This window comes from Trachurus trachurus (assembly GCF_905171665.1).
Source record: "Trachurus trachurus genome assembly, chromosome: 9".
NCBI lineage: Eukaryota > Metazoa > Chordata > Actinopteri > Carangiformes > Carangidae > Trachurus > Trachurus trachurus.
The window spans coordinates 36810063-36834297 of NC_139895.1; the positions used below are offsets into that span (position 1 = coordinate 36810063).

General features: G+C 43.9%; 2 protein-coding genes across 10 annotated transcripts in view; both read right to left on the reverse strand.

Annotated features, from left to right (window-relative positions):
- chfr (checkpoint with forkhead and ring finger domains, E3 ubiquitin protein ligase) overlaps nucleotides 1–24235 on the reverse strand; it is a 262229-nt gene that overhangs the window by 91314 nt on the left and 146680 nt on the right. The window lies entirely within an intron of this gene.
- The window catches only part of fbrsl1 (fibrosin-like 1), a 275251-nt gene that overhangs the window by 64487 nt on the left and 186529 nt on the right, over nucleotides 1–24235 (reverse strand). For 8 of the 9 annotated variants that reach the window (XM_083979474.1, XM_083979469.1, XM_083979468.1 and 5 more), the window contains one exon: nucleotides 23831–23860. The exons of the other annotated variant lie outside the window; for it this stretch is intronic. In XM_083979474.1, the coding sequence (XP_083835600.1) occupies nucleotides 23831–23860 (30 nt within the window). The remainder of the gene's footprint in view (nucleotides 1–23830; nucleotides 23861–24235) is intronic. 9 annotated transcript variants of the gene reach the window in all.

Consider the following 24235-nt stretch of genomic DNA (forward strand, 5'->3'; position numbering starts at 1 on the left):
ATTTTGCACTTTCCACTTGCTGTCCCTCTGCTCATCAAACAGGAAGTAGTGTTAACTAAATTGCTCTCTAAACAGGCCCTGGCCGAGGCCCCCTGGAGACTTGGCTTTAGAGCTGCAGAGGAGAACCTAGATATTCAGTTCCAGAACCTCATGCAGAGGTTCAAAGATGAACGTCAAAGCACAGACGCTTCGAACAGACACGGCTTTGATATATCACAAAAACATTCCAGCCAATGAACTTTACGTGCACTAACTGTGTCTTTCTCGCATGTCTTCCCCGTGTTAATGTGCAGAGGGTGGGATTCAGTACGCAGACTGTGCAGCCAGTAAACCTGATACTCTCCTCCAGGAGAACAAGCGCTCCTTTATGCGAACGGTTTACAGCTCCATATGTATTTTCAATTCAGATTTATTTAGTGAGGGGCTCGGGAAGACCCCTGAGGGATCCATAAGCCTTAGTGCTCCATCTCCACCTCTCGTTAGATTTACATCCTACAACAACACAAACAAAACTCTTGTTTCTCCCCCAGGAGCCTAGTTGTGAATCAGAGCAGCTTCTATCTGAACTCAACACGTAAAACAGGAAGAGAGAGAGAGAGAGAGAAAGAGAAAAACTGGCTGCACACTGGCTGGGCTAAACAAAGTGGGAGGAGGTACAAGAGTTGGTGGATAGGGGCGGAAATCACTGCACTGCAGAATGACTAGATAGTTTTATGGTGGTGACACATGCAAGCCAGTCCATAATCATTTTGAGACGAGACACAATTGAGGGAGTTCGGCCAAGTGAGGCTAAGTGGGATTGATGGAGCAAAGCTCAGGCGCTTGCCCAGACTGAAGATACATTGAGGTCCACTATGAATACTGAGCTCCAGTCCAGGCTTACATACAACATGATCTGGGCTTTACACAGTCAAAGCCCTCCATCCTTCCTTGCATTGTCTTGTCTGACACATTGAAAGATGTGAGGGAGTCAGGTGCAGACAAAGGCCTCTCCCGGCTGGCCCATTAGCCGGAGAGAGCGATGTCCAGAGCGTTGGAGCATGTCCCCTCTGCTCTCGAGTGGGGGCTGTTTTATTAATGAGCCAATCGAATGGGTGCAGGCTGGGGGCTGGTCACTGCTGACTGTAGGAAGCACCTTGGGCGGCCGGCCTGGTGAGTGAGTGAGGCTGGGAGTCAGAGGACCGATCCCGGCAGGGGCCCCAGCCAGTAATGTACTCCCTGGCGGCCCTCGGTGGAGGCACATTTGACAAATGGACTCCTTTAGCGGAGCTGTGCTGGGGGGATCTGGGCTGTGGTGTTGGCTCATGGCTGGTTTACCTGCCCACCGCCATGCTCGCTTCTTCATCTGCACCGCCTCCCCTGAGCTCAGACAGCTACTGACTGATAATGAGGCCATGTACACATGAATGGATGGGCCCGGCTTCCAAAGACACACCGATGTGCGAGCACACACACATACGCACACGCTGAGCCTGACTGTGCCGAGATAGGCAGCGCTGATGGGCCGACGTTGTTAGTAGCATGGAATTGTGCTGTTGGAACCACTGCTGGGATGTCTTTGATAGATTACAGTAGAGGACTGGCGAGGAAAACCTTACACTGTCTCTGGAAAAACAGCGCAAGAAAAAGAGCTTCACATGCGATGCAGCAATTAGCACTGGTCATTAGTCAATATTTGGATAAATATTTGATTGAGAAAAAAAATTACAATAACAACAATTTACAAAGATTTGATTTGGCCTCTGGCACACACATCAGTTTACCAGAATGCCATGTGTTCCATACATCAGACTGAGACAGGAAGTTGGTGTTTCGGCGTCCGTAGCACACTTCCTTATTGCAGATTAAACTTTTGTTGGTATTTGTCTTGTATAAAAAAACAAAACAAAATCAAATCTTTAACGGACTGTCTTTTTTTTTTTTTTGGAGGGCAAATAATCTCTTGTTTTCTAGTGTGCTGGCAGATGCTGAGGTGGGAGACAAGCAGCGCTACAGATCTGGATGTGTGTAAACAAGGAGCTGAGTGCATTTGTGTTTTCCTCGTGTGGTGCAGGATTGTGACAAATTCCAGAGCAAGTCTCTAGTGAGTCCCACTGCTTTGGTGTCAGCACTGAGCGGCTGTCTGCGCGTGATGGAGCCGAGAAGCGCTGAGCACCGCGGCCTCCCTTGGGATGCGTACCGAACAAGATGTCGCCTGTCAAGCGGGGAGCATTTGAAAATAAATAACATCAATGATGATTTCAGTTTACTTGTCACGAGTGTGTGCGCTTTGAGAAGTGATGCCATCACTCTGCTCCCCCCCCCTCCCTCCACCACCATCACCCCCCCCCCCCCCCCCCCCCCCCCCCCACACACACACACACACACACACACACACACACTCTTGTGAGACAGGCCTTGGCTGCTAGACGCACTCCCATTTCCTATTCAGATTCAACATCAATCTGTACGAGGCTCCAGATATCAGTCTTAACAAGCTGCTGGTGAGATGTGTGCAGTGATCACTCATTACAGCCACTCTGATAACAAAGGAGCATCACTCTCAGGAGTGTCTGTAGAACTCTCAACATGGCTGCTTTCAGAGGGAAAACAAGGTAACTTATATGACCTTGGATGACCTGGATGCATAGTGAAGTCTGATATGTGCAACTATGTCACACAATAAGAACAAAACATTTTCCATTACATGTACTTACAGCTATACAAACAACTTTATGCATTTTGGCCATGTATATCCCCCTAATCTTTGTTATATTGAATTGTTATGGAAAATTCATAGCCCCTATGCACCTATCTGAAATGTCAAATGACAAGACCAATAATTACAGTCTGATTCCAGAACAATTCCGAGGACAATTTATTAGCCTTGACTGGAACTCAGTTTGTTCAATAACTCAAAGCGAGAAGACAGGTGAGACCATTCATCACATACCCATGTGTGTGTGTGTATGTGTATGCATGCCTATGCACTCATTTGGCCTCAGCACATTGGAACGAAGCCCAGCAGGGGAGCCTGAACCGATTGGAGTCTCAAAAAAGACCAAAGAGCACTTGTAACACAAAGAGTTTCATCTTGGCTCTTTAAGGAGAACCATCTGTTGTAAGGCAGCTTTTCTCTCACTCTCTCTCCGCAGCTCTACAGTCGATCGTAGGTCAAGAGCAGGAAAACAAATGTGCACTGTGCACATGTGTCTGTCTGTCTGCCATTCCTCCAGCCAGAGATTACATATCAGAATGTTCTTTTGGCAGCGCTGCCAAAGAGAGAGAGAGAGGGGGGGAGAAAAAAGGTCCCCAAGGTATGGAGGCCAGATCTGACTTCCTTAGAAAAGCATCATAAATTGTTTGCAGTGTGTTCATCTCTTGAAGACTGAGGCTCATCTCAAGTGGATGGAGGCGGTTGGGGAGGGGAGGTGTTGGAGGAAATACAGAGCGACTGGATGAGGTGAAGGAAAATGTGGGGAACTGAGGGATGGGGAGTAGAAGCATCTGGGTTTGGCTGTCGGGTGGAGGGAATGTCTGAACATGCTTGTTCCAGCCTCCTCCCCGTTGTTTAGTGGCAGTTTAATGTGGAGGCCAGAAATCCCACCTGCCCATGACCACTGGGGCAAGACACCCAGCAGACAGGATGAGCTGAGGGAGGTCAGGCTGATCTGTGTGTGTGTGTGTGTGTGTGTGTAGCCGAGAATGAAGGAATAGGGAGTCCAGACATGCATTTCTATCCATCAGCATGTGAGCATGAGCCTTGGTCTTTCATCACCCCGAGACCCCCTCCCTGTCATCCTTTTCCGTAGCTGGCCTGCACAAAGTGAATCAACCTCTTGCTGTGCACCTCGGAGCCACAGGCTTCTAATGCTTCCATGTGCTTCCCTCTCACTCAGCACATACAGTATCTGCCTTTGATTTGAGGCTGGTCTGGGCTTCGATCGATCACAGTTTTAAAGGCCCCTAATCAGGAACAGGAAGGAGGAATAAGTAAAATCATACATCATGGCTCTCTGGCTGGCTGCTGGCCTCATGCTATTCTCTCTTCCTTGCTTTCTCTCTCTTTCCCCCTGCCACTCTCTTGACTGTGTTTGATGTCTAGAAACATCCAGAAGCGCTAAGAGCAAGCCTTTGCATAGAGGGAGAAGAGATGGGGGGAAGGAGGAAGGGGGGTCAAAACAAAGCACCAAGGACCTACCAAAAAAAAAGAAAAAAAGAAAACCCTAAAACACAAGATAACAAGCAAGAAAGAAAGGGGGAAGAAGGAGGGGGGTCAAAACAAAGCACCAAGGACCCAACAAAAAAACACAGGATAACAAGCAAGAAATGAAAGATGAAAGAAACATGTACAAGTGCTTCTCTGCAGCTCTGTTCAAGAGCAATCTGCAACAAATATGTCACCTTCTTTTGACCTATTGTAACGCGACATGTGAAAGAACCACTGTGCTATTGAGGATCCCTGAAAGCAGTAGTGGCATGTGTCCTTCCCAGTTTCATCAGTCAGATGAATGGCATCTAAGATATTCACCAAACAAGCAAATGAAAGAGGCTGTGGAGAAGGCCTGGCGTGTAGCAATCTGCATAATGAAAACATCAGTGAAAGAAAGAAGCTACCAAATTTAACAGAGCCTGTGCAGTGAAGGTTTGTTGCCTCCCTGGCGTAGCTCACCTTGGAAAGATGGAGCATCAACTGTGACAGACAGAGCGGCTGCTGACTACAAGAGTGGATAAACAGTTAAAGAAAAGCGAGTAGTAGAAGGTTTATGGGGCATAAACCCAGAAAACCTTCTGTCATTTGTGGCCCAGCTGAGCCTTTTATCTTCGCCTTCTCAGGTGGAGTCATGTCGTGAGGAGAGAGCAAGAGAGAGGGTTAATGAGCGGCATTGACTGCTATCAGCCTCAACAGTGCCCAGGCTCTTGGCCTTTATAAAAGAATCATATCCTTTCACCCTAATTAAAAGGCAGTGCTTTTACCTGGAGTGTGACCCCTCTGAACCTGCTTCCTCTCCTTCTTTAACAACCAATCCACCCCCACCTCTTTAATCACTTTCAATTTCTTCTCCTCTCTGTCCAGATCCCTAAAGAACGGAGGATAGGAACTGATGTCATATATATTTCTCTACCAAACACTCATAGAAGAAACATGTGTAATGATAAAGGTGGTAGACTAGACAGATATTTTGGATCTAGTCTAATCTAGTCCTCGTCTCATCTTCAGTCATTCTCATCAGTTGTGGGATAATTGACTTTCTTTGCTATTGTACTGTAGACTCATTCTGGTGGAGGGCCGTCCTATTGGCTGACCAGAGAGCATAGGGAAGCGAGGCCCCTGAACTCGCCTTTATCGTGCTTCCATCTTTCTGTTTCTCCTTCCTTCAAAGTACGATGCAACAAAATAACCGCAGCAGGCATTATTAATGAACTGGAATGGGCGAGCAGGGAGGAGCTCATTTCTTATTTATGAGACACTAACCAACTGGCAACCTCCCTGACAGTCCTATTAATGATCTTTAGTGGCCCTCAGGCCATTCTATCTCCCTCTCTCTTGTTCCTTGTACCTGTCTCCCTCCCCTGCTTCGCAACCCGCCAAGCCGCTTCCCTCTGTGTGACCCCCCCCCCCCCCCCCCCCCATTCTGGCCTTCGTCTCTTAACCTGGCAGGATTGAAGCGGGGAGCGGAGTAGGGGGGTGGGGATGGGAGGTGGTGCAGACCTGTAATTTGTGCAGGGGATTTAGACATTACAGGGGGAAAAAAGGGCTCTCTTGGGACCAGGCAGTTGATCAGCCATGGCCCCGGTGGAGCAAGCCAGACAAATAACAAATGACAGCTCTGTGATTAAATCAAACCTTCTACTTTAAGTGTTGAAGTATCTGCCTGTCACTAACAATCTAGTGCTTGTTAAAGCTCCCATCCCTTCCTCCCCCACTTAAGAGCCCTGCCTCCCTCCTGCTGCAGTCCCATCAAGCTCCCATCCCCTCTTCATTCTGAAAACTCCCCCTCACTACCTTCTTCTACCCCCAAAACACATCAATCAAACAGCTCCCTCTGGACACCCTCCCATCTCCTCCCTCCATACTCCCAGCTAGCCATGACGTGACACGCACACACACACACATGCACACGGACACACATGCACACACACACACGCACACACTCTCTCTCTCTTTCCTGTGTGTAGAATAAAATCTCCACATACTGATAAAGAAGCGGTTTAGCATAACATTTAGAAATTCATGCAAAATGGATAAGATGGCTATTGCAGCGGAATAAAATAATGAAATGAGCGCTACATATTTGAATCCACAGTCAAGCTTTACTGCACCATTGAGAGTCATACCATGTGAACCAAAGACTATGGTTATAGTTCAATAGCAGCATCTTACACTGGCTCATAATGGCTTTTTCCTTGACAAACCAATGTGAATATTCATCACTCTTAGTGCTCATGAGGGATGGCCACTAAAATGATCCTAGATTCAAAATCTTCCTTTATAATTATTGAGGTATACTTCAGTAATTTTTAATGATGCTGTATATTAGGTTGTCTGGGTTTGAACCGAGCTGCGTCAGTAACATTTCTGCCTATGGTAGCAAATGTCTTATACATGCATATGTCTGTGTATAGAACTTGTTCACCCTCTTTAGAAAGAGGAAGGATGTCAGATATGGCACCAATGCACTATGACTGAATCTCCACATTATAATGCTGATGAAATGGGAGTTTACAAAAATCAAAATTATTTAGATGATTAAAAATTAAAACTGTAATGAAATCATTTATATTTTTTACCAATGATGGTGTTGATTCTTCTTCTTGAATAGCTGCACTGTGTTTTATTGTCTACCCTGTGACTTTACATGAAACTCCAGCAGGTGGGACCTAGATTATGCAGAAGAGCTTCGAAAGCAGATAGAGACAGGAAATAAACATGATCGCAACAAAACAAGTCATCGGCATATGGACCCGCTTCAAATATTGTGTCACCAAGTGAACACGTAATTATGTGGTATTGTTAGAAAAAAATACTGGGGAAAAAACTGATGAGACGTCTCAAGCACCATAGGTAACTTAACATAGTAAACGGTAGTGCTAAAGCAATATTAAGCCAGCTACTAGAGACAATGTTTTTAAATGCACAAGCATTATTATGGGACATAGCTACATTGTCCAGCCATCTAAATTGGCTGCTGCTGAACTATACGGCTTGGTCAAGCGCTATTTGGCAATATCCAGCTGTGTAGTTGTGTGCTCATATTTACATTACACACATTTAAAGGGATAGTTTGGGTGATTTGACGTGGGGTTGTGTTGTGCCTGTAGTATATTTAGATCAGTGTGCTGCCAGTTACAAAAAGCACCAGAACAAAGGCAGAGTGATGTGTTACCGTGGTGCAGAAGAGACATGTTTTAGACGCTTTTGAAAGACGTCCACCGAAACAATCCAATATCCATTAAGATGTAGCCTTCACCAAGAGGAGATATTTTCAGCGCTTTGTCTTCCCATCGGAACAGAGTGAAGTTTAGTTCTTTCTGATTCACTCAGCTGACCTGCGGCTGTGGTGTTATACAGTCTGCACTACAGGTGCACTTGTGTGTAGGACTATGGTAGTCTAGCGGTTGAGAGAAGTGTGATACCAGAGGAAAGTGCAGTTTTGACAAGAAGAAAATGGGCTGAAAATATTCATGTACATGACATGTGCATTTAAACAGATGTAGGTCTGTTTTGGTGGGCGTCTTTAAAGTGTCTAAAACATAAAGGCCCATATGCACGGCAGCACATCACTCTGCTGGTGCACCTTGTCACATGCTGCTTCTCCTAACGAAGCTTGCATCCAAATCTACTGAAGGTTACACACTGACCTCACACAGCCCCACATCAGATTACCCAGACTATCTCTTTAAATGGTAGAGTAGAACCTACTAACACTTGCTGCATTAGTATAACACATTCTAAGATCACAGTACTTCTGCTACAAAGTTAAGGAATAAAATCAAAAGCTTTTTTATATATATTTTAAATATCACACTGGCTGTCATATAACAGCATGATCATCAGTTTTAAGCAAACTCATGGACAGTCAGTGATACTGTTTTGGTCTTTGGTTCCTTCACTTTGGATCCATGTCCTCCATGTTGTTTTACTTCAAAACCTGTTGGGATGAGTCACAACAGTCTGTAATGACATTAAAACACAGCACGATGCTCTGCTCTCCTACCTATCTATGTAACCTTTTCACACAACATTAACATCATTACACTTTGCAGCCACAGAGACTGGCTACAACGAGGACCAACACACCGGGAGTTAAACTGGGGCCATTGGGGGGAGGGGCTGGGACAACATTTATGATCTCTATCAGACCCAGCTTGGCTGTCACTGCTGGCCTGACTCTATCAGCAGATTTTACTGTCTGCTAGGATAAATGGAGATGGCATAAACCCCTATGGTGAGCCAATATACCCTTAGCAGTGAAGCCAACAGTCCCTGGAATAACAAACATTTACAAGTGCCATAACTGGCTACAAGGAATGAGGGACAGGAAGAGCTTGCCCAAAGAAGTTACCTGACCTTATAAAATGTCTGGCTGCACAGCTGCTCTGCTGCCTGTTGGGCAGGCTGTTGATGTTTGAACGGTAACATGATTTAAGGCTAAATTAGTATTCATCACACCAGTCACAAGCCATTAATCTAATATCCCCAACATGAAATGATATGCAAATTGCTGCCCATTGTAATGCTGCACCATGCGTCAGTGCTTCAAAATGGCCACTGCTGCATCTGCATCACAGGTTCACAATGAAAACATATAGGTACCCTACACGTAATGCCTCCATATAAAATGTAGCTGATCTTTAACACTGTGATATATGTGAATTTAATTTTGCAAAGCAGGTATGTTTAACAACGGTGGCCAGAGGCAAATACCAAAAAGTGACATTTAGGTTTGGGCTGGAAATGGTTTACATATCTTGTGTAGTATATACAGTATATACACTGATGGAGAGGTGTGGCCAGCCTAAAGAAGTCAGATGTTTTTCCTTTTGTGAAAATTTGTCACTTTCAGAGTTGGCTGTTATCATGCTGACCACTGTTCAAACCCACACAGAGTTAGTGTTTCCTGTGACATTTGCAAGGTTTTGGGTGAAAGACACCTTTAACTATCCTTGATGCCCTTGTTGTATTCACTCGGATTGTTAATGGTGATGCAGCTGCTGCTTCAGAAAACCTTCACATTTTCTTTCTATACAACTACTTCACTAATATGGCACACATCAAACACAAATAGCATTGCTTTTCTTGCTACAGAAGATGTAGATGTAGCACAATACTTTTATTATGCACAGAATTATGTGTGTTAATGATTAAGTGCCACTCAGAGAAAAATGACTTTTGATAAACAATTTTCAGCTTGGTTTGCCAAAAGAAATCTGAAAATATTTCTAACTAGAAAGTCTGATTTGTATGGCAGCTTTTCAAAATGTACCAAATGTTTCTAAATCTGCTGAATGAACAGAAGCAGAACAACGGGGTCTGTTCAGAGGAAACTGGACCACAAGATGTTAATCATTCACACCTGCTCCCCAGACATGATACCTGTGCAAATGATGGCACCTGGGTTCACAGAGCAGCCTCTCACTAACCACTGTCACTTTGACAATATGCAAATTGACACCCACTTCCATCCAATGGTGCTACAGTATGTTCAGACATTTAAAAAGACCCTATGGTATTTATGTTTATTTATTGTATTAATTTGAGGAGTGTAACAGCGTTACACTGTGGTTCATCTTTGTCATAATTTATTGGCTATTTACTCTGCATTTTGTCCGTTTTTGCTTGTAATACATTTCACATAAAGCCGGGATGTCCTTTGTTTGGAAGCATTACCTAGCTTCCAGCTTTTTATCAGTACTTTCCTAAGACTCAAAGTATTTGCCTCGTGTATAGTACACATAGCATATACTAAGTGTGGTAGGTAAATATGAGTTGTTTTGGTGACTCCATACTGTCACTACACTCACTAAACCTTGTAATTCTTGTATACTTGTATTGCAAGTCATATTGATGTGGCTGGACACAGAGTGATGGCATGCTGAGGTTGAGAGCATGTGCCTAGAGAATTCTTAAAAGAATGCACGGCCTCCAGAGGTTATCAATAAGTCAATATTGCCCCCAATAATGATTAGGTATGTAATGTAATCCTATTGTTGACTTATATTTAGACTGTCCAGGTTAGAGTTCATGATGGACATATACATGGACCTTTTACCAACATGTAAATCAAGCAAAACAAACAACAGAATAAGACAATGTCTTTTCACACCTCAACGCAGTAAAAGGACACCAGAGGACAATTGTTTCTGGCCGTGTGCCCAGCTCTGAGACTGAGGCCAGGGTCTAAGCTTTGTCTGGGAATGTGTCTGGTGACAGATGCTCGGGAGACACGGGCCACGGCAAAGGTCCAGGGAGAGCAATTAGCACAAACGAAGCGACTATGTCGTTAGCTGGTCTTTATTAGCCTCAGTGATGAGTTCAGAGGCCATTAGTCTCCTGTGATCAGAGTATATGCTGGATGGCTTAGCCCGTTACTGCCATTTGTCATCATGTGTGTTCCGTGTTTCAAGGTGGTTAGATGTGTGATTATCAGTAAAATTAAATATCTATTGATCAGATTCACATTTCTATGTGAAGCAGTTCAGTGATTACATGTAGAAAAACACTGAGTGTTAGTAAAATACTATTTCGTTATTAAGACTGATTAAGTCATTATCCTGTTTGTCGATTGATCATTGTGATCGGTGTGCACGTGTTAAAACATTTTTTGCAACCTTTCAGAAGTATAATTTTGGGGAAAAAAATATAACATGTAATTACACGATTACACAAAAAAAGGTCACTGCACTAAATATCTTCTATCAGCAGCTCTATCAAGGTCAAAGGTGAAGTCTGTGTACCTTTAAGAGATAAATGACCATGGTGCACAAGGGCCAAAGTCAGTGTTTTATCATTGATTATCGGAAGAGTTAACTGGATTACTGCTCAGGTTGTAACTTTAACCTGTTTAACCTTATAAGAAAGTAGACTATTTGAGATAAAAAGAATAAACAATGTAGAGGACGCAGAGTCACTACAATCTGTATTTACTTTTGAATAATATATAACAACTTAGAACTACATACAAATAAATAAATGACCACTTGGTAAGTGATAAAATGACATGGTAAACATTTCTGAAGACATTTCTAAAGTAGGCAGGCGTCTTTATTTTCACAACTGTTCCACTCCAACATGTCTAGCCTGGTGGGAATAGAACAGAGTGTCTTGCTCTGTACCTCTTGTGATATCGCTGTCTGAGGGGAGGGGGGCTCCGGGACATATTCTTGTGCCACTCACTTCACTCTGTCCTGTGTTGCATGCTGGGAACGAGCTGCCCTGTGTGCTGTTCCTCTTATTTGCCTGGGCCCTAAGAGACTTCCCCGCTAATGTTCCCCTCCTGTTTTACAGCAGTACTTCCTGAAACAACCCCCCCCCTACCAGTCATCAGATGCTACATTAAGGGAGCACTCTGAAGTCTTCCTCCACCACTAAGGGCCCCTGATAAATAACTTATGGGGGAGAGGATTCAAAACATCTCTCCTATTACTAGCCTCGATTCATTTTTTACAGTCTCTGGGGCCCCACATCTGTCCTGCACTTCAAACGCATCTGAATGCTCTGAGATACTTTCCCTATTCTATCCTATGGGATCCACGTGAAAGTAGAAAGGGAGGGGGGGTGGGGGTGTGGGGGGGTTGTGTGGAAAGGAAAGAAAAGGAATATGACAGAGCCAGGAGCTTTGAGCAGCAGAATGTGCCGAAAGCATCTCTCCCATCACCTTCCTTTCTGACTATTCTCCACGGAGGTGAAGAAAGAAAGCATTTCAAGGAGAGAGAGAGACAGAGAGACAGAGAGAGGAAGGGGGAGGGAGTGAGAGATTTGTGGTTGAAGCGTCATGGTCCGGCTCAGAGCTGCCACTCTCTGTCAAATTATAACACGTCCAACAACTCAGCTTTTTCTCAGTCGCAATTACAAATTAGTCCATTAGGCTGTCGGCTGCCTGTCCCTTCTCCTCTCTGAGCTGGAAGGGGATGTGTGTGTGTGTGTGTGTGTGTGTGTATGTGTGTGTGAAGGCCCTTAAGGGTGGGCAATGGGAGAAGAGCAGATGGGAGGGGACCTTCCTTGGGTGGGAGATGGCAGTTTTCAAGTCACATAACGAGGCAAACAAGCAAACCAACAGTTGTAATTTGATGTGATGTCGACAGTAATTGTCTTTGATGCTGCGGGGTAGGCGCGCCGGTGGAATGGGGGCGCGGCGGGTTGGCCTTGGAGTGGTAGTTATGGAATATAAATTGGGGCTGCCGGTAGGGGGAAAAATTCAGGCATCCATTTTTGTCATGACAGTGTTTTAGTCAACCAGCCTATCAGTTTAAATGGATTTTAAATTAGCAGTGAGAGCAGTGAGAGCTAACAAAATATCTCAGCTGAAAGGAGCCCACTGTGTGGAGAGAGAAGCATACGTGTGACATGTATGGATTTTGATAGAGTCAAGATGGCTTTCACTGATCCCTTCTATTGAGACCATGATTTTTTCCCCCTGAGCGTCTGAATCAGGCCAATTCACATTTCAAGCAAATTCAATCTGAGCTCCAGATCAAAGTGGTGCCTAAGACCAATTTATTGTAAGGTAATATTAACAAGGAGACACTTATTCAAAGGATGACAATCTGATTTATCCAACATCACTGTAAATCACAGAAAAATGTCATTTTTGTGCCCTTTTTCTTAATGAATCATCACGACTCCCATCCAGCATGTGCATTACCAGAGCTTCAAGCTGGCACCTCTGAAAGGGAATTCATTACTGAACAAACCCTCGTCTTGCCACATCTTCTCTAGAGGGCCTAAAATGACCTCTTTTATTACACTATAGTCTGCTGCAGATTACTATTCATGCAATTTGGGCTCGGTAGACAATTCACACCAAGTCCAACTGTTTCTCCCTTCTGGCCGCTGTTGCAGCCTGTTGCTAAATGCCAATGCCCAGATGACTATTTCTGCCTTGAACAGTGCCCTGTGGATTGAGGTGGAAAGCACAACCAGTGTCTTGAATTAATAAGGCCGGTCTCGTTTTATCACTAGGAGAGTAAAGCTAATGAAATCATTCAGGAATTAAGTTGTTTAAGGGCTAAACTCTGGTTCTTGCTGGACGGTAATGAGCATGCTTTGCGGGAACCCCCCCTTCCCCTAACCTCCCCAGTCTATGTGGAGCTACTAACATTGCTTTCATCCAGCCGGTCTTGGAAAAAAAAAAAGGACAGAAGCAAGTCTTTCAAAGGACAAATACGGTGTGGGGGGTTCGGGGAGCAAGGGTGAACTTAACAAGCAGGGATCTTACAGATTTAAAGGTACAGCTAAAAATTTATGGAGGCATGTTTGGACGAGGGCCACGGTGAACAGCTTGGCCAGCTGAGCAACATCACAGCGGGACGCCTAATAAGCCCTACGCAATTTTTCACCCCATATTTTATCAATAAAAAAGCAGTTTAAACAGCCTCCCTCTAACCGCAGCCGCTGCACTGCCTGCCATCTGGAGCCCTCTTTCATTTTATAATCCAACTGTCATTAAAATGCTTCTTGGCAGTTTACAGCTCGTTCCCCCTGTGCAGATGTGGAAGCGATCTTCAGACGGGGCCCTCTGATCAAAGTGTTTGCTGCTGTCAGACAGAACACTTACCACCCTCAGGCTACCTTCCAGTCCTATCCGGACTTAATGCCTCCTGTTATTTATTTATTTCCACACTCCTGTATTTATCAGGTGCACCACTCCCAGCAGAACTGGGGTCAGCTCCAGAAGTTGGCAGCTGTTGCCTTGAGGTTAGGGGAGCCGGCTTGTGACTGGGAGGTTGCAGGTTAGAAATGCCATGATGTAGGTTCTGCTAGGCAAAGCAAATAACCTCACTTAATTGACCGGTGAAGTTCACGTTGGCTAAACAGTTGATGGCTAAAAGGAGATGGCGGTAAAGCCAAGCCACTGACCCTTCCTACTCTAGTAATGTTATTTTTGGAGGTTGGATGCAACTGGGCTGAAAAGATTTTCATATCCAGAAACAATAACAGATTATGATCAACTTTCTTTCAGTAATTTATTCCCCATGCTTGGTCAATTAGCTATGAAGAAAAATATTTGACTATACCATACAAAGAAGCCACATACACTGATGAAATGGCAGTATTTATGCTATTTGAAGCATCTTATCTTTAAATAATATCAGAGACATTTTGTCAACACAATGCAGTAGCATGAATAAAGTATGGAACAATCACTCGGCATGCTAAAACTAATGACGACAATAAAATATTTAATGACAATGAATAAATATGAGCTTTATAATCTAATAACACGAGTGTTCCTGGCAGCAGACACAAAGGTGATGGCAGTGGCTCAACCCGCTGGCACCGTGTCTGTATCATATCACGCTGCCACATTCACTGTGTGCACACGCATGACTTGCAGGCTGCCCAGCGACCCGCGGCCTCCTCACTGATGGCGGTGGCGCGGCGCGCATGGCGTTAATGCTCCGACCGGGTGTTGATTGAGCTCCCCTAAAGCCAGTGACGCATGTTGCCTTTGTTTGGCAGCCGTCCCGGTGTAAGAGCTGGGGCCATATTCCGCCTGTCAGTGCCATGTGTTCGCTCTCCTCAGAGCACAGCGGCTGATGCCACTCAACCACCACCCCCCTACCTCCCACCCCCTGGCATCTCTGTGGGCACTCTAGGCCTAGCAAGTCTGCACTAATGAAGTCAAATTAATTTAATGGATGCCCATGCCGCCTGTGTCTGTAGTGCTTGGCAGGGGGACAGTTTTAATGCTTCTCTCTGTCTGTGTTTCCAAAGCCTCATACATATCCAAGTGCTATACCTTTTCTGTGTGACAAGCCACAACTGCAGCAGCATGTCAGCCTCAGTTGTGCCAATAATGCACCCTGCATGACTCAGAATTGATCTTCAGTGCCCATAAAACCTAAAGTGGCAGTGAGAGTTCCCCAGTTACCTTCGGAGAGAGGCCAGGTGTGTCCACTAATTAAAGCTCAGAGAAAAGACGAAGGGAAAATAACTGGCAAATGAACATGAGTGACAGCCATCGTTAATACCTTCTTCCCGCTGCCCCCTGAGCCTAAAAATCCCCCCGTTAACTTTTATGGAGCACCCTTTGATACAATAATTATTTTTTTTCCTGTAATCTTTCAAGCTCGGTACCTTTTCCCCTGGCTGGCGCAGATCAAAGCCGGCTGGTTTTGTGCATAAGGGACTGCAGAGGCTGGGGTTTCTGGCTTAATTGAAGGCAGCTGGCCCCTGTGTGTGTTTGGGCCTGATCCTAGTGTGCTCTCCAGGGTTCTCAGCTTTCCACATCACATACACACTCGCCCACGGAAAGTTCCCTCCAGAGCCCGAGTGACACGAGGGCCTGCAAGGCTTGAGGTCTGGCAGTCGCCAGCCCATCCACAGGCATCCGAGTGTTTAGATTGACTTGGAGATGCTCAAGTGGTTAGCAAAGAGAGAGATGGAGTATGTTTCTCTCAGTGGGTGGGAGAGTGGCTCAGGCTCAGAGCTCACCCCCTTTATTGTCCATCATCACTATTATGAGCCCTGCAGATGATCCCGCTCATAAAGACGCAAGATTGTGAAACTGCCCTTCAGAAGGAAATTTTTAGTAAACGGAGACAAAATACAGAGCCTCACGAAATAACAATGGTCTATGACCTCATGATTAATGTGTGTTGATTTTCCTTATAAAACTTCTATAAAAAATATGACTAGCGTACTATTTTGCTGACTGGCCTCTTTGTCTGAGAAGGGAATTGAGGCTCTCTAAACATTCTTGTTGCAGCCACAGTGGACCTAAGCTCATTTACTGATGTGTTCCTGGCCAAAGAGGAAGCAACGCTTCTTCAGGGAAACATTATCCACAATGGCACTGATTCCTAATAACAACAGGGAATTCTATATTTATCCCTGATTGCATATGCCATTTGTTGTGGAGGAAAAGCAAGTCGTCTTGCATTAGGAAGTCTTGTGCAGACAAGCCAAGACTGGGACAGACATGAGTCTTGGTGCGCCAGCTCTAAACGCATACAAAGACTGTCTTGCATTTCCAGCCAGAAGAAATGTGTAAGTAATTACAGTCCAACCATGTTTATTGAATAAAAACCCACTTAGGCATTATGTTTATGCACAATCAGAAACACTCAAATCTTACATCTTACACGTACACAAAAAACATTTGTCTTTTTTTCCTGTTTCCACAGAACATCTGCACCCAATACGGAGTCAATTTTACTTTTATTACTCATGTGGAAAAATGTATATAGTGCTTGGATTGTTATTCAAACACAGGCCACTTGAAAAGCAGTGAATGCTGTGCCATGCCACTTTGGAGCAGAGTGGAATCACACTGAGAACAGGGTTAGTCAGTTTAGCTGCCTGTTTAACTTTGTGTCACACAACTGCATTATTCCCTGTGTTATGTGTTGCACTTTACTTGATGTGCATTACCTGAAACATACTACACATAAAGGGACTTCAGGTTAATAAGACGTCTTGTGTCTAACATTGTTTTGTGATTAATTATTTTGGATCGACGAAGTCCATCTAATTAAGGCTACACAGTAAGGTCATACAATGTTCATATTGATGAATGTAAGCAACAGTTCTACAACAAACCTTTTGTTAACAGTGTTGTCAGAAAAATGTGGATGTGTGAAAATAATAAATTGTACTTGGGCTTTTCTACTTTACAATATCCTGCAGATACAAGCAGTAGCATTGAGATGTATTGTAGCACCACAGCTGGTGTAATACATCACAACTTGTCTGGTTTGATATGGCATGCCACACTCTCTATCACTGTATCATTGAACTGACGAGATCTCTAGCAGAAAATTGGGCAATCGAGCATTTCACCTGGCCGTGGCTGAAAACTCCTCTATTACAGAACCAGGGCTCTCAGGTGGGAAAAACAGTGTTTGAACAAAACCACCTCTGAAAAGGGATCTGGTCAAGTTGGAGAAAAAAAACACATACCAAAAACCCAGTGTTCACTGAGGCAACAACAACTCCCTCAATAACAATGATCACGAGCTGTTAAACATGTCTGAGTGGTGACAGGATTTTCTCAAAGAGTTAGCAGAGCACTGGTGTTTCAGAGACAGAAGGGTAGAGTGTGTGTTATGATTTTAACAGAACAAAGGGCCGACTATTTGTTCTATTAACAGGCTCTGCCAACACCAACAGCTTCACTGAGAGGAGGCAGTAAATGAAAGAAGATTACAGTCTTAGATGCCATGCCCTGTTTTCACACCTCCTCTGTTGTGAGTGGCTGACATGGCTTTGTTTGCCGCAACCCTTCTATTTTCATCTGCCATGCCAACATCAGCGCTAACCTTTAAGAAAGAATCTGGACCAGGCTATTGGGTGCCACATCAATGACGCCACGGCCATGTTGACTTGTCCCTGCGCTGCTGTATGACATGCATTGCTAGTGACAAGCCGTCTTCGCTGATGTCAGTTGGCTGTGTCTGCTGGCTGGCCCTGCAGAAGCTCCAAGTCTTTCTCTGTCATCACGCCTCTTCTTCCCAACATGCACTGGGGCTTGGTTTCACCGCAAAGCATGCCCTTACAATCACTTCCCTCCAAGCTTGCACACAAACACACAAACACACACACACACACACACACACACACACACAGACATCACGTACTGCTAAGACTAAAGGCGTCCTTCTTTACTTCAGACACAAATCCAAATGTGCTCCCTGATCACTGCATACTTGTTTGGTAAATGTACAACAGATGAGTTGCTTCACAACCACGAAAAGAGAAAGAAAAAAAAGGGGGGCCTGCAGAGCAGACATGATTTGGAGCTGACCATGAATGAGAGCATATTGCAAACAGCTCAGTATAAATTAAAGAGATAAATGTTTCCAGGTTCATTGTAATAGCTGGATGTGCGTAACATCATGAGACCACCTGATGGAAACATAATATGTTTATCTCTGGCTAATCTAGAAAGTTGGAAGTCATCATCATTTTCTTCTTAAAGTTGATTACAGCATGACTCTAATCTTAACCTTGACCCTTACACTTACTGGAGGCCTAACATCCATCAACTTTACAAAAATTAGTTGGGAATGGTTAATCTTTCAAGCCGTGTGACGCTTGTTCTTGTTTTTCACTGCTTTTTTCACTTTGTTTTTCTTTAAGGGTTCGCCAGAAAGTGAAAGGCGTCGTAGTGCATCGAGGAAGTATCTGAGCAAGACAAAAAAAAAGGAGGAGAGAAGGAAGGAGGCAGAGGGAAAGACAAAAGCAAGAGGAGAAAAATGACATCTCCATATTAAGGCCTGTGTTGCCGGTGTCAGTTCTAATTTCACAGTGCCTGTGGGGAGCTGAATGCAACCAGTCAGCTCTGGTCTCATCTCGTTCCTCCTCCATTTTGAATCAGGGCCGGCGACTCCCAAGCTGGGGGGAAAGGAATATTACTGGCAAATTGGTTTTAGATTAAAGGAGGTGGCGAGGCATTCTGCTTTCTCAGCTCTTTCCCAGGTGCACTTAATCTAATTTCATTAAAGAGATGAGGACGGATGATCACTTGTGTCGAAACATTAAGCTGGTCCATTTTTCCCGTCCATAAAAAAATGTTAAGGTTGTCAGCGGCTTGGTGGGTGGTCTGTTTGTTATTGAATATGATGACTCTCAGAGACCAATCTGGATCTCGCAAAGCAGCAGGGGATGGGGAGGGGTATGGAGCGAGGGAGGACATACCTATATGAATATATATGACTATATTGCAAGATGGCGCCATGGGTGAAGAGGTAAATACTGGCTGGTAATGACAGGCAGGGAGCAGGTAGTGAGTAAAAAAAAAACAGTGTAGACAAGTGGATGAGAAAAACATAGAGGTGAGGATAGCGGTGGTGTTAGATTGAAATCCCCGCTGCGTGCTTGTTTTCTTGTTGCAGGTGCACCACTAGCTTCACAGGGCATAGCCCCCCAACACGTCAGCAGGGAGGATACCACTAGCTGACGAGCCATTACCGATAAGCCGGTAGAGACGCTCCGACGCAGTGATATGGCATTCATTCTGCACACAGCAGGAAGATAAGGGGGTAGAGGAGGAATTAATGTGTCAATCAGAGTCTGTGTGCTGCCCTGGCAGATGAGTACACCGGAGCCATAAAAGAGCTCATAGACAGGATGTGGTAATGGTCCTCGGAGACTCCCCCGGAGACAGATACACTTTCTGCTGAGTGACTGCTTAGCAAATAGGACCAAATAGAATTAGCCGACCTGGGTGTCCTCCGCTGTGGCTATGGTGATGCGGCGGTGGCCGTGGTAACGCACCTGACATGAGGCCGCTGCGTTAAGGGCTCCAGAGAACATAAGCTCATGCTAACGTTTTGCTCACAGATAGACAGTGACTATATTATTTGCACAGGAGAAAGAATACAGAGGAAATTGGAGGAGCTTGCGAGGATGGCAAAGTGGGGCCTAATGGAGATAGGATGACACTTCAGGAGAGTGCATGAACAAACTGAGAAGGGATAAATCCCACTCTATGTATTTCTCAGCCTCTCCAATGAAAGAAAATGACCGTCTTGACTTGGAGTATCTCAGACATGTCAGAGGCTGACAAGGATTGGCTGGTTGATAGATTACACATGGAGCGGGGAGGGGTGGGAACTGGGTCTCTACATTTATAGTAGTTGGAAAGATACTCTGAATAATACCTGGTGTTATGAAAGCGAATGCACAAAGAAAACAACCTCAGAGTAAAATGTCAAGCACAAGTTAAACCATTAAAGTGAAATTAGTCACAAGCCAAATAAAAACATTCACCAGACTGTATGTGAAATAACACATCTCATTCACATACACATTACATGCTGTCCTTGTGACACCTTGGTATCACAGACGTCGCCACTAAACAAGCAGAACCATTCATGTTTGTGAGGCACAACTAACGTGTAGCGGAGCTCTCTTTTAATCAACTGACAGTCACACAGACACATAAAGTGACTCAAAATATCTGAATGACCACTAAAGAATGAATGAATGGCGTTCCCAGTTCCATAGCATGGCCTCAAACAGACATGAATACACATAGTCCTTGTACTGCCAAGCCATTTACCCAGCATGTGATGATGAGTTCATTCTTCAGTATCTAATTTAGCATGGCTATATGCAAACACACCAAGTGTAGCCTTAGTAACAGTAAAGACAAAGAAAATATTTTCCTCCATATGGAATCCATGATTATTCCTCCAAGGTGTAGACATAAGCATGGCAATGCTAGGTCAAGGCTCTTTTTTTTTTTTCTTAGAAATTCATCATGTAATCTTGGACATCAGACGACAGGCCTCCCAAGAAGAAATGTCAGTGATGAGAACACAGTGCTGAGATTCTGATTGCTTGTTTCTTCAAGGCTGCACTAATCTACATAAAGATCCCCCTCGCAGCAGCCTCGCGCTGAACTGGAGGTGACCCGGCAGTCTCTGAAGAATTCAAGTCTGACATGTTCTGGAAACACATTACCACATGCGTTGCTTTGATACAAGCAAGCTTCACAAGGTGCACCAATCTAAACTGACTTTGCTGTAGCAGCATCTCGTCAGTTTTATTCAAATACAGTGTAACTGATTGCACCCTGGGGGCACACCTGGAAGCAATATTCTAATTAAGTTAATCTGTGAAATCCTGACAATGTGGGTGTTCAGGTGGCTGGTAATCTGATGTGAAAGGAGCCTTTGTTTTCATTGGAAAGATATGGGAGGAGCTGGCACCTGTTTCAGCAAAACGTTGCAGAAAATTATCGCTGTCGAGTTATCCTGAGTGCAGCCAATTACAAATGACAGTGTTTGTCTTTCTCCTCATGGAACCCAATTTTTACACCATCTCATTTTTTCTACCTATGGTGATGGCCTGTCAGAGTATTTCTCCCCAGTGTTCTTCTTCCCCAAGCAATTTGATATGGATGATTCGCAACTCTCATCACCTTGATTATGATAATGTGCGTTTCTGAGGAAATGAAAAGGTCAGCGCTGCTTTAGCCTTTATCCAGATGTTCCTTTCTTCTTGCACTCTTGGCAAAAACACCAACTGTGTATTTTCACAGATTCCACAACAGTCAAAGTTGTTTTGGAATTTAACCGTCGCTCAGTCCCGTTTCCTGTTGGCCACAAATCAAAGCTTTTCTTTGTTCATTATTTGTGCTCCAGGGAATGGCCACCATCATTATAACAATGGAAATATTCATACTTACCTTTGGGCATCAATTCTTACTTAGACAATATGCGATCAAATCTGTTTGTGTTTGTTGATGTGTTGCTATGTGAGGCGAGGCACAGTTTCTTATTGCTCTGTGCGATGATGTTGTTATGAAGGGGACATCATACATACATATTTGTTGTGGTATTTCCTGTTGGTATTTTTCATAATGTGATTTGAGATGAGATGATTGTGTCCATGTATGCACTGAGGTCCTTGTGTTCCTGCATCACTGCTTTGCCACATGCTGATTAAAGGACAGCAGTATTTTAGCTGGAATATTTGGGGTTTTGTTTTTTCTCTGTATTAGTGGCATTGCACGCATTACTGAAATGATGATGGCTTGCCTGAGATTTGTTATAGACTTGTTTTTATTCATTCATTATCATTTCTTCTTAAGCAAGCGTTAAGCAGCAGGCCCCATCTCTACTAAAAGTTCAAGACCAAACTTAAGAACCTCAGAACTGAGAATGGAAACTAAGAACTGAGAGCAGAGCTTGAAGAGACATGAAAAAACAGGTAATGGATCTAAGAGTGAAAATCAGTAGTTTTACCAACTGAAGCCAAGGACACAGATTACTTTATGCAGCCTTGGTTACAACACTCCTGTTAGTGATTATGTTTTTCATTTGCAGGTTCATTATATTTCCTTTGGTTTGGGTTTTTCATTAGTGGTATAGAAATCATGTCTACACAATACTGAATAGTGAACTCAAAGTTCACTGAAGTGACATTAATAACATGACCTTGGTATTTTTCATAGTATGCATCCTGCATTAACTCTGACAGATTGTGTTAAAACACACAAGAGCATGAGAAGAGACAGGGCTGAACAGACATTTGGCTCTTGACAGTGGACTGTGTAACAATTGGTACAAAATTTAACAAACAGCTGAAAACTTGGCAGCGGTGTCTGATAGTCCACTGTGTCTTGAACTATATCCCAGTCCACCTAAACTGCTTAATATAACTGCTGCCAAACGCCAAATATGGAGCTGTTTTACTGAACAGACAGAGGCTGACAGCTTACCAACAACACAGCAACACTGCTGAATTTCTACAAAACCACCAAAGCATTGCTTGTTTTGTTTCTCTTGTGTTTCTATTGCTAGTGCTGTTTAGTATTGTTGTATCAAACTTTTAGATATTAAATGTCAAAATCTGTGACACTATATAGAAGTGTTACAAGTCTCGAGCAACTGATAGAGCAGGAGGGAAAACAAAGCCCTGAAAAGGAAATGCTGGTAGAGTTTCCCTACTTCCCTCTACCCCCCACAGTGATAGCAGGGAGCCGTATGGAGACTGACAGGCCTGCTACGTCTCTCTGTCGTGTCAACTAGCTAGCGCCCTCGGTTCCTTCTCGCTTCAATGAAGAGATAAAAGCCTATTGACTTGCCAGGCTACAGTTAATGCAAATTGGGCCTGCTATCAATGTATTATTTATAGGGAGAGCTGCAGACATTTCCACAGAACTGGGAGCTAAGCTTACAGCAGATTAGGCATGCTATCTCATTCATTTACCAGGGAGTAATTGCTAAACTGTGGAGGAATTAGGATGCGTGAGGTTCCCCAAAGGCGTTTCATCTTGTAACCAGGTGGCTGCCATCAGCTAACCACCTCCAAGTCTGTGATAAACAAACACACAGACATGAACTGATAGACTACATCTGTCAAATTGTCTAATGGTTAACTAACTTGATGATATCACCATAAAATATAAACCACTGTCATGGTGTTTACACACGCAAGTCATTGGTGAAACCTGTAGTACTATTTTCCATGTCCACTGACAACACATTTAGCCACTGCAAGTAAAAGTGAGAAATGCTTTCAAAGAAATACTCACGAAGCTCAGGTGACTTCCTTACTTCATTTAGTAAAAAAAGGAAACTGCATGAGCGAGCAGCTGTGATTTCTGGCTGCCATCTTTGATTAGCTTACGGTTGTTAAACCGGGTTGGGAAACACATTCAAATTCGCTTTGTTCAACAACTTGCTCTCTGTTTGAGAAAGACAGGGATGTAATTGGGTGACTGAAGCATCATCAGCATCTCAAAACTCTTAAATGTGATATTGAAATGATTACATAACAGCTGTGACATTGCTATCGGGGAAACAAGCAGAGATATGTGCCGTGTGATAAGATTAAATACACACATACTCATCCTTACTGTTGTATATGCTATGATGTTGGTGAGAAGGAAAGTTTAAAGGCAAGTGCTTCAACAGTAATAGATGGCGTCTCGTCAAAACAGAAAACTAGGATTGTTAAACAGTTTGTCCTCGTACCGCATGTTTTTCTCACTTTCTTTCTGTGTAAGATACAAACGGTGGTGGGACCGGCAGAGGGTCTTTTACCCCTCGTCTTTTTCTGCTAACAACACACCCAGACTGTCTCCCTGCTTTAGTCGAGAGCTCAAATTTGTTATTCACAACTCTCTGCCACTTCATGTGGTGGGTGAATAAACACAAGGAAAAGCAGTCTTACCTTGTCGTCAATGTCACTCTCGCTGTCACACTGTAACAGAAAAGAGACAGACACAGGAAATATTAGGAATTATTCATTTGGCTCCCTCCAGTAGCTCATAATCAGTGCAGATGTTATTTTTGTGTGCAACCTCTCATTCACTGACAGCTTTCACTGCAAACGGCGGAGGATGAAGAGGGAAAGTAGAGTGTGGTAGTCTAAGAGAGTTTTTCAAGTTTCAAAAGCAGCACAGCCGCACAGAATGCCATTGTGGTCTTCCTGTCGTAAATTCAATGCTGTAGATTTACAAAAGATGAAAAACTGAATAATACTATACACTGGGTTCTATTATGAAGAGCCTGTTCAATGACTTTGTATTCAGCTGCGGCTTGTCATTTAGCCTTTTAAGTGTGCTTTAAAATTGGA